At 38.8% G+C, this 23788-nt stretch overlaps 1 protein-coding gene across 2 annotated transcripts in view; it reads right to left on the bottom strand.

The window, feature by feature from the left end:
• Positions 1-23788, bottom strand: part of LOC125230142 (glutathione hydrolase 1 proenzyme-like) — a 61471-nt gene that overhangs the window by 15876 nt on the left and 21807 nt on the right. For both annotated transcript variants that reach the window (XM_048135174.1, XM_048135173.1), the window contains exons 6-9: positions 23187-23439; positions 22693-22883; positions 22028-22268; positions 13277-13390 (exon numbers count right to left, since the gene is read on the bottom strand). In XM_048135174.1, the coding sequence (XP_047991131.1) occupies positions 13277-13390; positions 22028-22268; positions 22693-22883; positions 23187-23439 (799 nt within the window). The remainder of the gene's footprint in view (positions 1-13276; positions 13391-22027; positions 22269-22692; positions 22884-23186; positions 23440-23788) is intronic.

Here is a 23788-nt window from a genome sequence, read left to right as displayed (position 1 = left end):
TGTTTTTAAATAATTTTTTAACCATTCGAGTCCCAGCGACATCATATGATGTCAGTAAAATATAAGTAAATAGGTACATATAGATGCTTGGGACTCGAAGGGGGAAGCCCTTCTTGTAGTGTACGGAACCCTTGCAACGTGAGTACAACTCGCACTTGGCCGTTTTTAGGGTTCCGTAGTCAACTAGGAACCCTTATAGTTTCGCCATGTTTGTCTGTCCGTCTGTCCGTCCGTCCGTCCGTCCGTCCGTCCGTCCGCGGATAATCTCAATAACCATTAGCACTAGAAAGCAGAAATTTGGTACTAATATGTATATCAATCACGCCAACAAAGTGCAAAAATAAAAAATGGAAAAAAATGTTTTATTAGGGTACCCCCCTCCCCTACACGTAAAGTGGGGGCTGTTTTTTTTTCATTCCAACCCCAACGTGTGATATATCGTTGGATAGGTATTTAAAAATGAATAAGAGTTTACTAAGATCGTTTTTTAAAAATATTAATATTTTCGGAAATAATCGCTCCTAAAGGAAAAAAAAGTGCGTCATCTAACTTTTGAACCATAAGTTAAAAAAATATGAAAAAAATCACTAAAGTAAAACATTATAAAGACTTTCTAGGAAAATTGTTTTGAACTTGATAGGTTCATTAGTTTTTGAGAAAAATACGGAAAACTACGGAACCCTACACTGAGCGTGGCCCGACACGCTCTTGGCCGGTTTTTTTTAACATCTTAGGCACATTTAGACAAGATTCATTTATTTCATAATACAATTTTTTTTATACTACGTCGGTGGCAAACAAGCGTACGGTCCGCCTGATGGAAAGCGGCATAACCTATGGACGCCTGCAACTCAAGTACATTCTTGTCACATGCGCGTTGCCACCCCATTAGAAACTTGTACATTCCCTTTTGCTGTGTTAAGTAGGTACACAGCAAAAAGGAGTGTATAAGTTCCAAGGAGGGTTCGGGTTGCCGACGACTCAAAGGACAATAGACGGAACAAGTTAGTTCCGTAAGTCCTCCCGTCATCCAGCACACCGCACCCTCGTTGAGCTCTGGCAGCCTTACTCACCGGCAGGCACTATGAGTAGGGTCTAGTGCTATTTGGCTGCGGACTTCTGTAAGGCGGAGGTACTACCCCAGTTGGGCTCTGCTCTAGATTCGAGCGAGACGATATCCGCTGTGCTGTGCCCTAACACACAAAGCGGAATATCACTCGCTATGCCCTACCAGCCCTACCTCCTATGATAATTAGACTGTAAATTATTTATTCATAAGCAATACTACATTATGTTGTATACGGAAACTAAAATAAATTTTGCATGACAATCTACGATCGTTTAAGGAATTCATATTATGATCGTCAAGTATAGTACCTACGCTATGTTGTATGTGTTAAATCGTACAGTGACCTGCAAAATTGCATGGAAATATTATAAATTCGCCATCCACTTCTGCAGCTCACTGTGCATAGTTCTTAAAAGTAGGTAAATAATTACAATTCCATACCATTTCTAATAAATCTCCTGGAATGGATCGTCAAATTACAAAGGGTTTATTTATTGGATAGGGTTTCCTCAAACCTATTGGCAAAGCCGATTTCATGGCTTTCACCGACTAAAAATCGATGTCGCGAAAGCATCTATGAAGATGAACTAACGAGCGATTTTTGGTCGGCTAGAGCATATTTCGCGTCGATAGGTTTGGGGAGACCCTTACACATCAATTCACAATGACTACAGTGCTGGACAAAATGCTTCATACACCGGCATATAAAATAAACTTTCGATCATAAGTTACCTTACCTCTTTATACCTACATATATGTACAATTAATGACAAACAATTAATTTAAAAAGTAAAAAGTTACAAAGGTCATGGATTGACTGTGTCTCAAATACAGAGGTAAATTCCTATACCATTCTAAACAAACAATGAAGTGAATGTAATTTTTCAAATATAGTCTCATTAATAGATACCTCTATTACTGAGACTATATAAAAATACACTCTGTCTCACTAGTAGAGGTAAATGTGACTGTGCAGTCGAAAAAGCTTATCTCAGTTATAGAGGTCTTATTTGTCTCACTAATACAGGTAAAGCAGTGCACTTATAGTGACTTTGGTATTTTTATAAGAACAGCATGCACTTTCGTCCAGAACAGTGACATTTGGTGCAGTGGAACTGCTGATGATGGTTTGAACCGAACTCAAATCTGAACTGCACACTTAAAGTGACTTTGGTATTTTTATAAGAACAGCATGCACTTACGTCCAGAACAGTGACATTTGGTGCAGTGGAACTGCTGATGATGGTTTGAACCGAACTCAAATCTGAACTGCACACTTAAAGTGACTTTGGTATTTTTATAAGAACAGCATGCACTTTCGTCCAGAACAGTGACATTTGGTGCAATGGGACTGCTGATGATGGTCAGAACCGAACTCCTCAAATCTGAACGGCACGCTTATAGTGACTTTGGTATTTTTGTAAGAACATCATGCACTTACGTCCAGAACAGTGACATTTGGTGCAGTGGAACTGCTGATGATGGTCAGAACAGAACTCCTCAAATCTGAACGGCACACTCATAGTGACTTTGGTATTTTTATAAGAACAGCATGCACTTACGTCCAGAACAGTGACATTTGGTGCAGTGGAACTGCTGATGATGGTCAGAACAGAACTCCTCAAATCTGAACGGCACACTCATAGTGACTTTGGTATTTTTATAAGAACAGCATGCACTTACGTCCAGAACAGTGACATTTGGTGCAGTGGAACTGCTGATGATGGTCAGAACAGAACTCCTCAAATCTGAACGGCACACTCATAGTGACTTTGGTATTTTTATAAGAACAGCATGCACTTACGTCCAGAACAGCGATATTTGGTGCAGTAGAACTGCTGATGATGGTCAGAACCGAACTCCTAAAATCTGAACGGCACACTCATAGTGACTTTGGTATTTTTGTAAGCAAAGCATGTCTTTAAGTTCAGAACAGTGACATTTATTTAGTTATGTTTGTTAAGCATATTGAGTTTTCAAGTCAAAGTTTGTCAAGCTTCAATTTCTTATAATCGGATTCATGAGGAATTGAGGAAACTCCTCAAACCTTAACGTTATACGTATATTCATTTGTGTTGCCATCTAATAATTATAAGCATTCAAAGCAGTTTTAAAAAATACCTACACATTTCTACATAATCCAACATTCGCAAGTAGCTTTCACCAGAACCCGAAAGGCGACGGTTTTTTTTTCTTAAAAATTATTTTATCTCTATAACGCGAACGAAGCCGCGGGCATAAGCTTGTCTTATATATAATTATTTGATTATATATTTATACAAGCTTATGCCCTTTGTCAGCGTGATTGATTTACATATTGGTACCAAATTTCAGCTTTCTAGTGTTAACGGTCACTAAGATTATCCGCGGACGGACGGACGTATAGACAGACATGGCGAAACTATAAGCGTTCCTAGTTGACTACGGAACCTTAAAAAGTGTCTGTTAAATCCATACTAATATTATAAATGTGAAAGTGTTGTGTCTGATTGTTTGTCAGTCTTTCAAGGTGAAGTGTGTGTTTATGTGAGTATACATCCCATCAAAAACATAAATGCGTGTGTGTGTGTGTGTGTGTGTGTGTGTGTGTGTGTGTGTGTGTGTGTGTGTGTGTGTGTGTGTGTGTGTGTGTGTGTGTGTGTGTGTGTGTGTGTGTGTGTGTGTGTGTGTGTGTGTGTGTGTGTGTGTGTGTGTGTGTGTGTGTGTGTGTGTGTGTGTGTGTGTGTGTGTGTGTGTGTGTGTGTGTGTGTGTGTGCGTGTGCGTGTGCGTGTGCGTGTGCATGTGTGTGTGTGTGGATGAAGTGCCTTGATGTGACCATGTTAAAAGTGTTACTCGCACCGATAGCATGGTCGCGCGATTAACGGTAAAACATTAGGCCGTCCCTATCACACTTACAAATAGTGCGACGGGGCGGCCTGATGTTATATCATTTTATTTTTATTTTTTATTAATCGCGTGAAAATGCTGCAAACGGAGACGGCAAAACTGCCGAATCTTGAAAAAATATTGTTGGTAATTAGAGATAAGAAAGTCTCTCCATAAGTTCCAACCATTCATTATTTATTCTTATTTATTGATCATATTTTTGTTTTTAGGAAATTCCGCCCTGCACTCCCTAACAAAAAAGGAATTGAGCCATAGATTTATATGTGCTGCTCATTTCCATCCTCTCCAAATAGCCAAAGGAAACGAGATGTGCCGCCTTCTTGGTCCACAATCTAAAGTCAAAAAGTTGTTGGGATAATGTTTATTGTGATTTACCCTGGACAATTCCTGACAATCTAAAATCAAAAAGTTGTTGGGATAATGTTCATTGTGATTTACCCTGGACAATTCCTGACAATCTAAAATCAAAAAGTTGTTGGGATAATGTTTATTGTGATTTACCCTGGACAATTCCTGACAATCTAAAATCAAAAAGTTGTTGGGATAATGTTCATTGTGATTTACCCTGGACAATTCCTGACAATCTAAAATCAAAAAGTTGTTGGGATAATGTTTATTGTGATTTACCCTGGACAATTCCTGACAATCTAAAATCAAAAAGTTGTTGGGATAATGTTTATTGTGATTTACCCTGGACAATTCCTGACAATCTAAAATCAAAAAGTGGTTGGGATAATGTTTATTGTGATTTACCCTGGACAATTCCAGACAATCTAAAGTCAAAAAGTGGTTGGGATAATGTTTATTGTGATTTACCCTGGACAATTCCAGACAATCTAAAGTCAAAAAGTGGTTGGGATAATGTTTATTGTGATTTACCCTGGACAATTCCTGACAATCTAAAATCAAAAAGTTGTTGGGATAATGTTTATTGTGATTTACCCTGGACAATTCCTGACAATCTAAAATCAAAAAGTGGTTGGGATAATGTTTATTGTGATTTACCCTGGACAATTCCAGACAATCTAAAGTCAAAAAGTGGTTGGGATAATGTTCATTGTGATTTACCCTGGACAATTCCTGACAATCTAAAATCAAAAAGTGGTTGGGATAATGTTTATTGTGATTTACCCTGGACAATTCCAGACAATCTAAAGTCAAAAAGTTGTTGGGATAATGTTTATTGTGATTTATCCTGGACAATTCCAGACAATCTAAAATCAAAAAGTTGTTGGGATAATGTTTATTGTGATTTACCCTGGACAATTCCAGACAATCTAAAGTCAAAAAGTTGTTGGGATAATGTTTACTGTGATTTATCTTACAATACTCTTCTGAACAACTTTACAGCTCCAGAACACGCGACTCGCGAGGTTTTTGGAGGTTGGAGCCCGGGAAGACGGTTACTGGCTACATGCCCATCTCGCACCCAATACTGGTATTTTCTTGGATTCGACCTCCCTTATACTGGCGACTGGCTTGCGACTCGGAGTTTGGATGGGTATGCCCACAGATTCAAGAAAAATAATTTTTTGCTCTGAGTGTGTGCCATACATATGTATAAGTATGCTCTTGTGGCACAGACGTGGAACGTGGACCAACTGGGACATCATGGATTATCTTGTCAAAAAAGTGCAGGTTAATTTTTAGTCTTAGTTTCTATGGTAGCTATCTCTATCGTTCTTACGTATTGGCGCGACAGAGCCAGACAACCTTTCGCGGCGTTTCGTTTTCATTTCGCGTTACAGAAATGCCATTCGGCTACGGCACCTGTTATTTGTCATTTACAAGGTCGTGCAAAGTTCTTCAAAACCCTACATTAAATATGCCACGATAAGTCTATAGTTAATTTCCCAAATACGTATTGTGTTTTTGGATTTCAACGTACCTATGAAGGACATTACATTGTAAATTGTGATCAACTTATTTAGATAGTAGGAATGTACTATGTTAGCTACGCTTTATATAATTGTTCTGTTGTTGTCTGTTTCATTTTGGTGGTACAATAAAGTGTTTAATTCCATACTTATTTACTTAACAACCCAGGAACAAACATGTGAACCATAGACGTGTTTTTTCAAGCCGTCAAACTTTGTGTCAAAATGCAGGAGCAGTGTCGACTTCAAAGTTATTATAGTCTAGTTTCCTAACCGGAGCTACAGTCCGGTGTGGCAGAAATAAACTAATTCGTGTTGCTATAATGGTCAATTATCTTATTATCTATTGATTAAAAAAGTAAAGATTACAATAAGTTTCATTTAGGTTCTTAATTTGTCAAATTGCATTAGGTACAGTTTGTTGGCAGCAAACAAGTTTACTCTCCCAAATACTCCTAAATAAAATATCGGTAGTGGCAATTGGCGACTTTGATAGTGTGGGCCAAATGAGTACCTATATAATTATTTTGTTCGCTCTGCCTCTGCAATTTAAGGAATTGAATCGCATTTTGATGTTTAAATATCATTTTCATCGGCGAGGCTATCAAAATCGTTGCTAACTTGGACTGACTCTACCAACGCAGTTAAGTCAACAGCCAGCAAGAGTAGAAATTGAAAAATGGCAACATCGGTGTCGTCCCGTTTTCTTACTACTGATTTGAAATGGACGACACTATGATGTCGCCACATTTTAATATAACTTTTTTTGCCAACGTTTAATATCCATGCATGTTTGGATGTGATTCTTTCCTTCCTCAAACGTGACGTTAATTTTTGAAGAGAGAAGTCTACGAGTGGGTAGGTAATAAATACAATAAAATAAAGGCCCTCATTTTCAACAAACAGCGAACACAAGCAACAAACACGAACGTGTGGAATGTGTTTGTTGTTGTTTGTCGGTTTTTTTTCATGAATGAAACTTGCACGTTCTCTAAGCGTGGAGAGTGAGGACGACGGTAATAAAATTATAAGGTAAAGTAAATTAATTGAATAGTGCAAGATTTTTTGTAAGTATTCAAAAAAATGCAGGTATCAAAACGAAATAGGTGTTATGGAACATAATGAGGAGGCACACTGATATTTTATCCCGCCAGGCGGCGCCTGTGCAAGTGTAGGCATGTCACTGTCATTCATATGTGTAAGAGAGAAAAAACATAATATATCGTCTTATCGCTCTCTCGTATGGTACTATGGTGGTATGGTAGACAGAGACAGACATAGACTAAGGATTATTCTATTATTTTCGGACTAATAGGGTGGCGCTATCTGTCATAACCTTTGAGTGTGCCTCCTCATTGGCTAAACCTAAAGATTTTTGAAGATAGGCAAATAATATTTATTTCTGATATAATACGTTATAACGATTACGCAAAGGTTGCTCTTATATTTCGTATTATTTATTTATTATCTTTTTTAAGTAACTGAAATAAAATGTAATAGCAGTTGAGGTGAAAATACGTGAATGCCTTTGCTCGTGTTGAATTGTAAGAAAAAAAAAACACTAGTGACAAAGCTGTCAGTGATGTGGTGATACTTAGCTCTAAGTGACACTGACAATTGACATCGCTTTTTTTTCTAATTTCATATATTGAGCACACGCAAAGGCATTGGTCACCTCATCTGCTATTAAATTTCGCAAAGGTCATTTCGGTCATGTAATAAGATAATAAATAAATGATACGAAATAATAATAAAAGAGCCACCTTTTCGTGATCGTTATAACGTGCTATCAGAAAAATATATTATTTGCCTATCTTCAAAAAAATTATCGGTAGTTAAATTTATAAACGTTAAAAAAACAGCTCATTTAAGTAGAGCTCTGATAGTTTGTCCCTTGTCTTAGTGCGTTTTCACATTATCCGTTTCAATATTGGATGTCGGACCAATATCCCATATATTTACGCCGCCATCTTTGATATTTTTTTTCTTCGAAAACCTTCCTACATCCGATATCGGATCGGATAATGTAAAAACGCACTTACTCTCACCACTCAAACAATTCTAATTATATCGCTAACCTTTTTCTGTTTTCATACTTTTTAAAGACCACGATAAGAAACAGGTTATATACCTATAATATACTGATTGATTTAATTGCCATCTATCGACATTTTAATAATTACCACGACAGAGTTGTGCATTTATACAATTTACTGCCATCTATTGACACGGGGTTATAACTTTTAGCACGGTATGTAACCTAAAAATTTAGGTCAAACCCATGGCCTTAAACTGACATGTTTTAAGTCTCAATCAGAGTCGCCATCTAGGTGAGCGCACCCCAAAGGGTGTGGCGCCCTCTGGTTGAGCGTAGCTTTTAACCGGGGTACGTTTTTTTCTTAGACCTTGTACGTCTAGAAGCTATATAGGTCTTTGGTTCAAGTAACCTTTATCAAAGCAAAAATAAAAACCTGTTAAAAGAAGATTCACCACAATTTAACTACAAGAATTCTGCGTTTTTAATAGGAAATCATAATTTCTTAATTTAACTTTTACGTTCTACAGTCAAGACATAAAAGTTTAAATAAAAAAAATACACGGTTTTACGTCAAGATTTAGTTCAATCTTGGCTTGATTTTAATAGTTCTTGATTTGATGCTTTGCAACTCCATTCAAAGTTCCAGAATAACTTAAAACAAAAATAAACACAGATTTATGTCAAGATTTATTAAGTTCTTGGCTTTGTGTCACAAATTCTTGATTTAATGCCTACAAGCTCCATTTGAGAATCAACAAGTTCAAATAAAAAAATATCAAGGTTTTACTTCAAGATTTAGAACAATCTTGGCTTGATTATAATAATTCTTGGTTTGATGCTTATAGACTTCATTCATAATTCGAGCAGGTTTTAAATAAAAAATCAACACGGACTTAGGTCAAGATTTATTACATTCTTGGCTTCATATCACAAATTCTTGATTTAATGCCTACAAGTTCCATTTGAGAATCAACACGTTTAGATCGAAAAATAATAAAGTTTTGCTTCAAGATTTAGTTCGCGCGCCGAGCGGCGACACCGGTTTAGTTACCAAAAAACCCGCTAGATGGCGCTGACCCCAGCCCATAGAATTCGTACATCGCGGTGTTAAGATTTTTCCCGATTTGGTTAGGCTCGCCGGTTGGAACTTGATATGTATCGAATCATAGGAATACAAATTCCGACATAATAAGCCCCCTGCTTCCCTCTGGGAACTACGCGCTATTATTGAGGACTATCCTAAACGTGCTTCCGCTCCAGTTCTCTCTCTCTCTCTAACTGGCTGGGGAACTCGTCTTCGTTCTGAGTTATAAGCTTGTAACGTACGGGTTATTGAACATAATACACACCTCTCACGTAATTTCGGCTTTCCCTTCTCTCCCCGCGCGCACCCCCGCTACAAACATTATTTACTCAATCTAAGAAATATAAAATTTCATTTCAAGAAATTATATATTTTAAATGAAATAAGATAAATTACATCCAAGAAGTAAGTATATTTGGTTTAAGATACTTACTGTTTCACCCCAAGAAACATTAAATCTAACTTCATACATGTAAATCTTCATCTAATACCGTCAGAACTTTTAAAATGAAAAATGTATATATTTGGTGTAAGTAACTAATTGTTTCACACCAAGAAACATTAACTTTTACTTTAATTATGCATAACTCTTAACCGAAAACCGTCATAACTCTTAATACAACAATTTTATTACTTAGAACCAAGGACGATTATAAAGGACCAGCAGAGTCCATACTAAATACCGTACCCCGTTGGCAGCCGTAAATCTATGTCACTAGATGTCACTAAGAGTGTCATTTGAATAAAAATGTCGTTTTTTTTTTAAAATACGCACGCGGTAATTCAACGGCATTACAAGTGATACAGTGAAAAGTATATAGATGACGCTAGGGGCCCGTGTCATGTTTCAGTCCCTGTTTACAACGCAAGCCATCGTTCTTATTTTGAATTATGACAATCATGCAAAAGAGTACCATACTGTCAAATTTTCTATCTCTTTCATTTTGAGCGTGACGTCAATGATTAGTAATATTACTTTCAATATATTTAAAATTTAGATTTTAATGAGGCCATTTCGAACGGTGTTTATGATAGATATCATGTTGACAATCAATCTCCTGACCGTCTCGCTCATACCAATCCTATCCTATATTTGAACGAGTGCGACCGAAACAGTTGAGTATTATTGAAGATTTTTGAATGTCTAAAATCTTATTGGTAGTTGTCGAAAACCCGCTTTTTCCATAAAGTGTTGGCGCGACGTCAAGTGGGTGATAGGCGTACGAGCAAGTACGCATTGGATGGTCGACTACTATGCGCAGCGGTTTTTACGCGTACTTACGGTGACACACAATCGAAAAAGGTCGTCGAGCCATAAGTACGCATACCTGCTCGTATCGTACGTCTATCACCCACTTCAGACTGCGTTTCGATCGGCGTTTAGTGACAATGATTATCAGCTCGGCTTCATGGCTTTACGAACCTTAGCTCGGACCATCGAATATGAAACTTATAAACTTCTTTATACACAAGGGTATAAAGAAGTTTATAACCAGGTGCTCCATGACACCATTGCACCAATCTGTCGCCAGCACCGCTACACTTCAACGGCCAAGTCACACAACATCCATACTAATATTATAAATGGGAAAGTGTGTGTGTCTGTTTGTTTGTCCATCTTTCACGGCAAAACGGAGCGACGTATTGACGTGATTTTTTAAGTGGAGATAGTTGAAGGGATGGAAAGTGACATAGGCTACTTTTTGTCTCTTTTTATATCCCCCACTTCCTTAGAATGGAGGATGGAAGTTTGTGGAAAGATTTTCGAATTTAATGCGAGCGAAGCCGCGGGCAAAGGCTAGTTAACTATAATAATAAAGAAATCGCAGTATGGAACTTTATGTAGATTTCATTACTTTTTAGAGATAAACAAGCAGCTCCATCGAGACGGCTATTTTTTACAGAATGTTTTTGGTGGGATATACATAGGCATAGGTATATAACACTAACAAGGTATCTATTGTCTTAGTCCGTTTTCACATTATCCGATCCGATATCGGATGTCGGAAGGATTTAAATGGAAAAAATCCAAGATAGCGCCTGTAATGTATGGGGTATCAGTCCTACATCCGATATCGGATCGGATAATGTGAAAACGCATTTAGTCTCATTAATTATTACTTATGTCAGAGTTTCACTAATTATTTCCTTTTATTCATTTATTATCTCAGTTTAGGTTTATACGAGTACCAAACGAGTAGTATACGAGTAGAAAATATATTACCAAAACAATACAAACTATCATTAATTTATTATAAATACGTAATCCAAAGTGCCACACCTGGCGGCCTAACTATCCGCGTTGTGTCCAAGACGAAGCCTGACCGACGAAGCTAGCAAGTCTCTCTACATGTTAGCTGAAATACTGTCAAACCATTCACTGTGATTACTCAGATTATTATAAGCAAAATGATCTTCGAATGAACTTTCTGGACAATTGAGATGCATGGGCGCAGTCGAAACCAGCTCGCCCCTTCAGCCGTGTCCCGTTGAAAATCGGAAAGATTCTTTTCCTTAGCACATTTAATATTTACAAATTGGATTCGCCTTCGTCACCTAAACTGGTAATTTTATGTATGAGGTCATTGGTCATACAATTATTAATATAGTTATTAATTCTGTATCTCTACTCGCATTGCTGCTGCGATTCTAAAATATTTATTATCCATATTATGAATATTCAATAAATCATACAATGACATTTGTGATGTGACATGGATGTCAGATGTCACATCTGTTGGCACAATGATTGCGTTTTGTTGAACGTATTTGAGCTCAACATATAGGTTTATTATCACTAAGTATATTATATTAATGAACAACGAAACGGATGTGACATTTTCCTAGTCCACCAACGTCATCTAGTCATTTTATTTGGCAATAATTAGACAACATGCGAACAAACTTAGCCAGCGAAGCGATCACAACTACGTCGAGGCCGACCAAAAAATATAATTTGTAAAAATTGTGTTTTGAGCCAATATTTTGATATTAAAATAAAGTTTTTTGATAGTTATTCATAGTATAATATAAAAACAAGTAAAAATATGTGTGAAAATATGTTTTTTTCCACTCCCGGGTTACGAAACAACGCCATCTAGTTTTAAAGCAAAAACTAAGCTTTTTTCAGGGGTACGCTTTTTTGTATGGGCTATATCAGTCTAGTATTAAATGGTCCTTGCTTAGAACCAAGAAATATTATACTTGTTTTTAAGAACTTGCTGATTTGCTTCTGAGTAATAATTATCACTGAACAAAACGTTTACGCTCTTGGAATAAATGATTAAGTTTTTAAAAAAAGATTGTTTTGCTAATCATGTTAAGATATAAAATGGTTAGTGCAAGTAAGTAATAAACATCGAGACATTTTATGTTTTATATCAAGTAATTAAAATCTTCCTGATATGGGAAACTGGATATCTCTTGGTTCAAATAGGTTTCTTTGGTTGAAGAGATATTTTCTATCTGTGTAGGTTGCGGTCGGCTAGTTGTCGCACTTGCCACCCGCAGGGTTATCGCGGGTTCTTTTGTTTTGGCCGAGGTTTTACAACTTTGGGCTCTCGGGGGATGCGTCCGTCTCCCACGGCGTGTCAGACAAGACTCCCCTGCGTTTGTTTTAAATGAAATACAATAAACCTATTTACATTTTACATGCCAGCAGAGATTACGTCATCGGTAAATTAACGAACTGAATTATAATCTATACGGTCGGTCGGTTTCTATCCTTACTTCGCACCAAAGACATATATAACTCCGTATAGAACTATAGACAGATAGTCTAAGAAAAAACCGTACCTCAGTACTATACAGAAAAAGGTACGGTGGCTTAGATGGCATTACACCTTTGGGGTACGCTCAGCTAGATGGCGCTAATATTAGTATTTGACATTTTAACACATATCAAATCAAGCCAAGAATATGGGCCAAATTGTCAATGGCAGTCTATGCACTGTGATTACACATTTTACTTCGACAGTAACTCTCTATAATACTCGATCCTCTTTGCTTCGCACGAAGCGCTTTGCTTTTTCTTTTCTTATGCGCACTGCCAAGGAGTGGAGTTCCTTGCCGGCGGCTATATTTCCGAGCTCATATAACCCGGCAACCTTCAAATCAAGAGTGAACAGGCATCTTCTGGGCGAGCTCACTCCACCGTAGGCCACGCCATTGCCTTTGGCTAGTCTGTAGCCAGGAGTAAGCCCATTTATAATAGAAAAAGTACCTACCAGTGGTGGGCAAATTACGGCACGGGAATGGATCCGGCCCTCCACCCGTCATTTCGCATTCTGAGAAGGATGATACAAGTAAAAGAAGTAGTTACCGCATTAAAGTCGTGTTCATGCTCCACTTCCATTGGCATGAGCTGATGATGCAAACGCGGTCTGTTCATCACTTCAGGGAGCGAGCTGCCCTCGAGTATTGTGTTTATCACCGTCTGAAACAGGGTAACATAGAACAGGATTAGATTTCACAGAACTATTGATTTACGAAATCTTCTCGAGGCTGAGGCGTAGGGCACATCTCGGACACTGGCGATCAAATATATGAAAGAGGCGTGTTCCTATAGTGGAGTAAAAGTAAGGTACCCTGGACATAATTCAATAACTCGTCCTTTTTGATATTTTATTGGGTATTATTATTAAGCATCAAATAGTAATTATGTACATAGATAAAAAAAATACGATCGTGTTCATATCTTATAAAAATCATGAGATAAAGTACATTATCCCACTTTTCGCTAACAGCAAAATAGTTAACCGAAAACTTTGTTAGATTAACTTTGTGGTGCACTCAGATGCGATCAGTTATTAGCGATATTACACAGAAAATAAATCTGATTGTGTACTTTTTTTTACCGTTTTCATTTAATGTGAATATCTAGGTAGGTAAAAATGGTGACCATGATATATATATCAATTTGCATTGTATTAAGTATATATAGACATTTAACACCGATCTTAAACATATATTTTTAACGCTTAAATAAACATGAATTTCTCAGTAGGTATAGATAGATAGATAGATAGATAGAATACTCTTTATTGGCACACCTCAGCAAGAGATACAGAAAAAAGATACAGCGGAGACAAAACAAATGATTATAAATAGAGGCAGACAACAGGCGGTCTTATCGCTAAAGAGCGATCTCTACCAGACAACCTTTGGGTAGCGGAAATAAAAAACATAATCAGAAAGAGTAGGTGCTTCGAAATGAAAAATCATACTTATTCTAATTTCCAACACACAAATTGAATAAACATACACATATAAGAGAATATAAATAGACTTACATAAACATACTTAAATAGTAATATACATAAACATACTTAAATAGTAATATACAGCAAGACAGATATATAGTAACAAACCAACAATATACAGCAATCATACCAACCACAGAGTAAAAATAGCAATACGATCACTAAGGGAGAGATAAATAATGTTCTTTAAGCATTTTTTAAAAACAGAAATAGATTGAGCCCGTCTAATGCCCGGAGGTAGAGAGTTCCAGAGTCGAACAGCTTTGAAAGTAAAAGAGGAGTTGTAAAATTTTGAAGAAGAAGATGGGACAGACAAAAGTACAAAAGTAGACTGCGGGACAACCTTACAGAATTAAGGTAACTAAAACGCGCCTTGAGATACTGGGGAGTTGTAGGAAGAAATAAAATGCAATACAAGAGGGACAAGATATGAAGGTTACGACGATAGCGAATAGGGAGCCACTTGAGCTGTGAGCGAAAGTGAGAAACATGGTCATACTTGCGTAACCCAAATATGAACCGAATGCAAATATTTTGGATGCGCTCAAGTTTATTTAGTTGGTCCTCCGTTAGGTCAAGATATGAAACGTCAGCATAGTCTAAGATTGGGAGAAGGAGAGTTTGGGCAAGCGCAATTTTGGTCGGAATAGGTAGAAAATTTCGCAGTCTCCTGTATAAATTGTAACTGAGATTTTTTTGCTTAAGACCAGGTTTTTGTGTACTATAATCATGATTTTATCAAAATTAATACTGTGAAGGTCGCGCTTAAGAAACTGTAAATGTCAGTAATTTAAAAGGGTGCAAAGTTGTCGTAGAGCGGCTGTCGCGGGGCGGGGGGAGCGCGCGGGGCGCGGGCCTGGGAGAGCGCGCCGCGCACCGGCCGCGTCACCGCGGCGGATCGGTTAATAGGTTAGGGACGTAAGGTACCGGCCACACCAGAGCGTTGCGTGTCTCGGGGCGCGCAACGGACGTCCGCGCCACGCCACCTGAGTGTAATTCAAAAATCGTCTCCTCAGTACATTTTGTATAGGAAGGACGTAAGACGCGCCCCAGGCGGCGTGGCGGCGGCGTGGCGCGCGCCGCGCCGCCTGGGGGCGCGTCTTACGTCTAAAATAAACACAACGGACGTGGCGTGGCGCGGACGTGGCGAGGACGAGGCGCGGACGGGGCGCGGACGCAATCTAAATTACACACAAGAGGTGAAAACACGGCTCGATGCGTCATTATACAGGCTGATTTCCGGATATGAATATCCGGATCTTTTTCGTACAGTTTATAAAATGTCAAATAAAAATGCAAATAATAAACCTTTGAATTCAGATTTCTTATCCCTCATGCCTGTTTGCCCCACCCAACCATACCCAGGCTGGCCCCGACTCCAAAAATAATTGATTTGTTTATAATTTGGATGTTTAGATTATTGCAATACGATAAGAAATCTGAATTCAAAGGTTTATTATTTTTTGCGTTTTAGTTTCTCCGTGTTATGTAACGCGCTTATTTTTGAAGGCGGTTTTATATTAAAGAAAAATGTATTTATTTATTGATTTTAGTGGTTCCTATTGATATTATATACGTACAGTAGTGAAAGAATTATCCTTTAACTCCTAACCATTGAGGAGTTGACCTTCCATCATCAGCTCAGCGACATTAAAATTTTTACCATCAATCGTAAATATTGGTGTACCTATTAAAAATACACTAAAAACATTACATGTGCCTATAACATTTGAAGAGTTCCCTCGATTTCTCCAAGATCCCATCATCAGACCCCGACTTGGTGCCAATAGGACAATCTCGGGGTTATACCCGTTCGATTAAAAAATAATTTGAAAATCGGTCCACGATTCTCGGAGATATCGAGTAACATACATACAAAAAAAAACCGGCCAAGAGCGTGTCGGTCCACGCTCAGTGTAGGGTTCCGTAGTTTTCCGTATTTTTCTCAAAACAATTTTCCTAGAAAGTCTTTATAAAGTTCTACTTTTTTGATCTTTTTTCATATTTTTTTAAACATAAGGTTAAACATATAGAGGGGGGGGGGGGGACGCACTCTTTTTTCCTTTAGGAGCGATTATTTCCGAAAATATTAATATGATCAAAAACCGGCCAAGAGCGTGTCGGGCCACGCTCAGTGTAGGGTTCCGTAGTTTTCAGTATTTTTCTCAAAAACTACTGAACCTATCAAGTTCAAAACAATTTTCCTAGAAAGTCTTTATAAAGTTCTACTTTTGTGATTTTTTTCATATTTTTTAAACATATGGTTCAAAAGTTAGAGGGGGGGGGGACGCACTTTTTTTTTCTTTAGGAGCGATTATTTCCGAAAATATTAATACATATTATCAAAAAACGATCTTAGTAAACCCTTATTCATTTTTAAATACCTATCCAACAATATATCACATGTTGGGGTTAGAATGAAAAAAAATATCAGCCCCCACTTTACATGTAGGGGGTACCCTAATAAATTTCCATTTTTTATTTTTGTACTTTGTTGGCGTGATTGATATACATATTGGTACCAAATTTCAGCTTTCTAGTGCTAACGGTTACTGAGATTATCCGCGGACGGACGGACGGACGGACAGACGGACGGACGGACAGACAGACATGGCGAAACTATAAGGGTTCCTAGTTGACTACGGAACCCTAAAAACGATCTTAGTAAAAGTAAACCCTTATTCATTTTTAAATACCTATCCAACAATATATCATACGTTGGGGTTGGAATGAAAAAAAAATCAGCCCCCACTTTACATGTAGGGGGGGTACCCTAATAAAACATTTTTTTCCATTTTTTATTTTTGCACTTTGTTGGCGTGATTGATACATTGGTACCAAATTTCAGCTTTCTAGTGCTTACGGTTACTGAGATTATTCGCGGACGGACGGACAGACAGACAGACAGGGGAAACTATAAGGATTCCTAGTTGACTACGGAACCCTAAAAAACATTCAGTCGAATTGAGAACCTCCTACTTTTTTTGAAGTCGGTTAAAAAAACAACCTTTATTGCCGGCCGGCAAACGGCTAACCTATACAAAAAGTACCGATAGAATAGGTATTCTAATCTATGTCTGCATAGAACTATTTAAAACAAACCACAAAAGTTCATAGTTGATCGTTATTGGTACAGTCAGCAACTCAGCTGTGAATACAGATAAAGTGCCAAATATATGTATACACACACCTTAATGTACCAAGTACCAACATTTGTACAGGAAATAAAATACTCTATACATATTTTTGGCACTTTGTCTTGCCAGCTGTGTTGTTGACTGTACACGATCTAATAAGGAGCCGAACGGTTATTATAATTACGCGGTGACTTGCGTAGTCGGCGGCCGCGCGATACATAGTGCTGTCTCTGTTCAGGCCCCGTAGCCGAATGCCATTTCTCCGACGCGAAACGAAAACGAAACGCAGTCTGGCTCTGTTGCGCCAATACGCAAGAGCGATAGAGATAGATAGATATCTACTAGCGTTTCGTTTCGTGAGCGTTTGTGCCATTCGGCTACGCACCCTGTTCTCACTACCACGAATTTGAAGAACAATATCGCTGTCTCTCTCAATCTTTAGGCGTCATTCATATATTACGTCATACTAAATGTGACAATCCATGTTAAAGGATTAAAAAAGCGTGACATTGGGGGGTCCAAATAGTAGTCCATAAACCACGTCTTTGACCAACGTGAGTGATATCTCTGTCACTCTTTACGTCTTTACTAACAGAAATTTAAATAACAATAGTGCTATCTCTGTCACTCTTTACTAACAGAAATTTAAATAACAAAAATGCTATCTCTGTCACTCTTTACTACCGGAACTTAAATTATTATAGTGCTATCTCTATTCTCTGTCACTCTTTACTATCAAGAACTTAAATTGTTATAGTGCTATCTCTGTCACTCTTTACTACCAGGACCTTAAATTATTATAGTGCTATCTCTGTCACTCTTTACTGTGTGCGGGAAGTGCACATACCACGAGTTTGACTAACATGAGTGCTATCTCTATCACTCTTTACTACCAGGAACTTTAATTATGATAGTGCTATCTCTGTCACTCTTTACTACCAGGAACATAAATTTTATTATTACAGTGCTATCTCTGTCACTCTTTACTACCAGGAACTTAAATGATTATAGTGCTATCTCTGTCACTCTTTACTGTGTGCGGGAAGTGCACATACCACGAGTTTGACTAACATGAGTGCTATCTCTGTCACTCTTTACTACCAGGAACTTAAATGATTATAGTGCTATCTCTGTCACTCTTTACTTCTAGGAACTTAAATATTTTTTTCGGTTTCGGTTTTGGTCTTGGTTTCGGTGTCGGTTTTGGTGTAGGTTTCGGTGTCGGTTTCGGTTTCGATTTCGGTTTTCGTTTCCATTCCCGTTTCGGTTTCCGTTTTCGTTTTCAGTTTTGTTTTTGTTTAAACTAACAGAACTAAAACTAAAACCAAAACCAAAACCAAACCAGAAACGGGAAACCGGATATCGGATACCGTATATCGGATACTGGTTACCGGTTACTGTCTACCGTTTACCGGATACCGGTTACGGTCTACCGGTTACCGGTCACCGTTTACCGGATACCGGTTAACGGTCATTGGTTACTGGTTACCGGTTACCGAATACCGGAGACCTGTCACCGGTTAACGGTTACCGGATACCGGTTACCGGATACCGGTTACCGATTATCGGATACCGGTTACCGGATACCGGTTACCGGATACCGGATAACGGTTACCGGATACCGGATACAGGATACAGGATACCGGATACCGGTTACCGGGTACCAGATACCAGAAACCAGGTTTTGATTTCTGGTTTCTCATGTTACAACGTGTATAGATTAGTCGATACCAAGTCGGACACTTCCGATTAGGCGATTTCGGCTCGCATTGTTACGCAGCATTCGAGTGTTGAGTTTCTCACACATGAGGCCCCCTAATAAAATTTGTACCACTCATTGATTTGACTCTCGCAACACAAACACCTCATGCCCACACAAATACACACAAAATAAAATCATTCACAAACTTCAAATCATTCAAAAACTCAACAGTCACACGCGCTCCTCGCGGTCCTCTAAGAACTCCCTCGCGAGAGTCGACACTTCAAAATGAAGCGACATCGCATCGGCTCATCGTCCACAAATCCGAAAAGATCCACCGATAAATTTGTACCGGAAAGACCTCACCGCGACAATGTCACATTACCCAAATTACTTCAAAAATCCTCTGAAAGTGAAACAGTTCATTAGGTTTACCGTAAGAGTGAGTGAGACAGACACGCACTGTGCTTCAAATTTGCCTCGCCAAAATACGTTACACACGACTCGAAAGAATACAGTCTTAAGCGCCGCAAGCTTTCATACATATTACGTTGTTGTGATCCAAGCATCTCGTCAAGCTCGATAGGTACTATTATTGAGCTAACGACTTGACCAGTTTAACGTGACCTATCGGACTAATTGATTTGTATGACTTTTGTCACTTCAAAATCAAAAATCAAAATCAAAATAATTTATTCAGCAAATAGGCCAACAGGGGCACTTTTACACGTCACATGTACATAGGTATTTAAAAAAATATTTAAAATTGAGTTGAAATTACAATTGATACCATTATATACTAATTCTAAGTTCTAACTAAAGTTAACTCTATACAATTAATTAGAGATGTAGAAGGTCTCTAAATGTCGAATTACAACCAAGAACTACACTAAATTTTAATATAAAAAGTACAAATACAAAAAAAAAAAGTCTAAAATTACTTTAGAGGTGCAAATGACTCTAAATGTCACAACTAAAAATAAAATGTATATCTACTTAATCTAACTTGTAATAAGGGAGCTCTCTTATACTGGACGGTGAAATATTTGTTATCGAAGCGTTTTGAAAACGCGGCGTCCTTGATATCGACGAGCGAAACACGTGTTGACGACTCGCCGCCCGTTCCCGCTACTACTATACTAGCTATACCTACTCTGTGCACGACCTTATTCTGCAGGTAATAACGTTCATATTAAAGCGCAAGTAAGAAAAATATCAATTAAGTAATGAATCTTACATATTTGTTGTTTAATTGATTTCGTATAGTACTAAGAATATATTAACGGCAAAATTTACCATCTTTCAATTTAGTTAGGTATTTTTCCTTTCCTAAAATTATCAATATTTAAGATTTTGAACAAGCGCCAAAAGTATTGGTATAAGTTTTAATAATTTATCAACACACGTAATATTATATTCATAATAAATTGCAGGATTACGGTTAACAATATTTTCTAGTGAAATACGCCTGAAAATGTGTAACTTACTAAACCTTCTTTATAAATGATAGTTCTGTATGAATTATTTATAAAAATTAGATGTTTTTATATGAAATGCAGGTGTCACAACATAATACAAGCACTTTTTCCGGATTACATTTAATACTTTAGTTATAAAATCAAAAAATATTCAAAGTTCGTTTTTTTTTTTTTTTTAAATTGAATCAGAACCCTAATTTGATTAATAATTTGTATTTTAACTATCACTAATGATACTTTATACGACAGAAAAAGAAAATTACGGTTATCGAATTATGTCCAGGTCAAGCTATTTTTCCTGGTCTACTAGCACACATTCTAATCTCGTGTAGGTGAACGCGTGACCGGGTTAACGAAAATGAGAATTCAACATTACAAATGTGTTTTATACTTTTATAAACTAGAGAAACCTAATTGCTTCGTAAATTAAGAACAATAGGTAAATATATCACCGTGGAATACATAATAGATACATACTTATATCATAATACAATAGCAGCATTAAATTCATAACAATTTAACAATAACACAAATTACAACTATTCATAAACCATTCTATTCAAATTAAGTAGTGTTTTGTCTAACATAATAAAATAGATTCTTTGTGCTTGTTTTCGTCTAGCTTTAGATTTCGATCAACATACTTACTTAACCAACATTGAACATGAGCGAGGGTCACGTGGGTCTATTTGCGGCAAAAGTAACATGCGTCACGATTTTATGGCATCTTCCATTTATTCACGATGCAAGTTCAAGTGATAATCTATCTCTAAATAAGTGTTACTTTCCCGATATATGCATAGATCCTTTAATTTGCAGCTGCAGTTCAAATAAACGCGCAATGAAGTCGTGACTCACTTTACTTTTACGTGGATTCACCCACGTTGGTTTTAGGGAAGTTCGCTAAAACTAACAATCAATTACCAAAGCTACTTGCGTAGTGATCTTGGTCCCACCGGCAGCACCCAGCACCAAGTCAGCTTCGCCCCGCTGGTTCTGTACGATACTAAGTACACCATGGAGCTAAAGGGACTGTAGTCCTGACGCTAGCATGTTGGCAGGAGATGGCAACATGCTGAATGCGATGTATTCCTCTAAAGCAAAAGATCGCTTACCAAAGCCACTTGCGTAGTGATCTTAGTCCCACCGGCAGCACCCAGCACCAAATCAACTTGTCCTCTTTGGTTCAACACGATGATAGGCACCATGGAGCTAAAGGGACTGTAGTCCTGACGCCAGCATGTTGGCAGGAGATGGCAACATGCTGAATTCGATGTATTCCTCTAAAGCAAAAGATCGCTTACCAAAGCCACATGCGTAGTCATCTTAGTCCAACCGGCAGCACCGAGCACCAATAAGTCAGCTTCGCTACGCTGGTTCAGCACGATGCTAGGCACCATAGAGCTAAAGGGACTAGTCCCGGCGCTGGCATGTTGGCAGGAGATGGCAACATGCTAAATGCGAAGTATTCCTCTAAACCGAAACATCGCTTACCAAAGCCACTTGCGTAGTGATCTTAGTACCACCGGCAGCACCCAGCACCAAGTCAGCTTCGCCCCGCTGGTTCAGCACGATGCTAGGCACCATGGAGCTAAGAGGCTGTAATCCCGGCGCCAGCATGTTGGCAGGGGACGGCGGCATGCCGTAAGCTGACGCGTGGTTTGGGATCGCAAAGTCGTCCATCTCGTTGTTCAGCATTATGCCGAGGCTTGTTGAACGGCGTTGGCTGCCCCAACTGTACATGAGAAAGGCATTAGGATTTACAAAAACAGAAGAGTATTTGAGGTGTAACTTCTTTTTAAGGTTTTATTTTGAAATTTGTAATGCCTCCATTGTTTGGTAGGTAGGTATATGTAACTCTTTAATTCAATCGCAGTCGTTGGCGCCTTCGAATAGCGCACTGTAATGTAATGTAACGTAATGCTAGGTAGAATGAAGGCAGGTGGACTAAAATGTTAATGGAATGGTGGCCGGTCACAGGTCGCAGACATGACATTCGGAAAATTGCGGGTCACAACTGGATCAGACTAGCTCAGGACCGTGAGAAGTTGCGTACTAGAACCGTGAGAAGATGCAGTGAGCGATGAAGGCTGATGCGACTTACGAGTATGAGGATAATGATGAGTGTCGTCAGTCAGTTTCAGTTTGAAATCACTTACATGTAGTTAATGGTGCTGGTAGCAGAAACAGCGCTGCCATCAGGAGCTATAACGACGATCTGCGCAGTGCCGTGGTCGTCGGCGCCTTCGAACAGCGCACCATAGTGTCGCCAGTCGTTGAAGGTATGGTCGTCGTTCACTTGGTCGCGGAAAGCACGGGCCCATGCGGCGTTGGATAGATTGCGTTCCAGCTGAAACCAGTTCGTTTTATTGATATCTACATTCTACAAATCTTTGTTGCACGTTCGGAGTCATTTATAAAAGAATCTTTAGATATTCACATTCAGCTCATAAACTGCAGCTGGTCAGCATGTTTTAGAGTTCTTAGACGAACTACAGCAATCAAACACTTTACAAATTTACACACGCACTAAATAATGGCCTCAGATGAAGTAGTGCTGGTGGTAGTAGAGGCCAGAGGCCCAAAGGGCGGCCTCGCTGCCGACCCACACGGCTAGCATGTAGATAAACTACAGAAATAAAACGTTTCATACCTCAGTGACGGAATACGTGAGGTCGGATCGTGAAGCGTCCCCGAGCCCTGTGCGCTTGGCGTACGCGTACTTGAAGGCCTCGATGACGCGGTGGTAGTAGAGGCCGGAGGCCTGCGGCGCGGCCTCGCCGCCGACCCACCCGGCCAGCATGTTGAGGATGAACGCCAGCACGGAACCCGAGCCGGGCAGCGGCACCGAGTATAACGTGTGCTGATCGGACAGCCGCACTGATATTGGCTCTTGCCATTCCACCCTATAACAGAACATTTTATAAATTAATAGGTCTCAATATACAGCCAAAGACAAAAGAGGCAAGCTACAAAAACGCTGGGTAGATGATTTTATCCAAGGTCTTGGAGCCAAGATGGCTGGAGCTAGCTTGTGACGGCTGTGACCGTGATAAATAGCATACAATAACATGTGGCACAATAAAGAGCTCCGAATTCCCCGATTTGGTATTTGGTGTGTGTCCATGATTGAGCCGTTGTGTATCGCCACTGGACCCTTTTCGGCTATCATGTGGAGTCCAGCATCGGTGCTAGCGTCGGTAACTATGACGTCATCCTCGACAGATTCTGCATGAAGGCCTGTCGTGTCGCGTT

This window comes from Leguminivora glycinivorella, chromosome 10 (genome assembly GCF_023078275.1).
Source record: "Leguminivora glycinivorella isolate SPB_JAAS2020 chromosome 10, LegGlyc_1.1, whole genome shotgun sequence".
NCBI classification, from domain to species: domain Eukaryota; kingdom Metazoa; phylum Arthropoda; class Insecta; order Lepidoptera; family Tortricidae; genus Leguminivora; species Leguminivora glycinivorella.
This window is presented reverse-complemented; position numbering and strand designations above follow the sequence as displayed.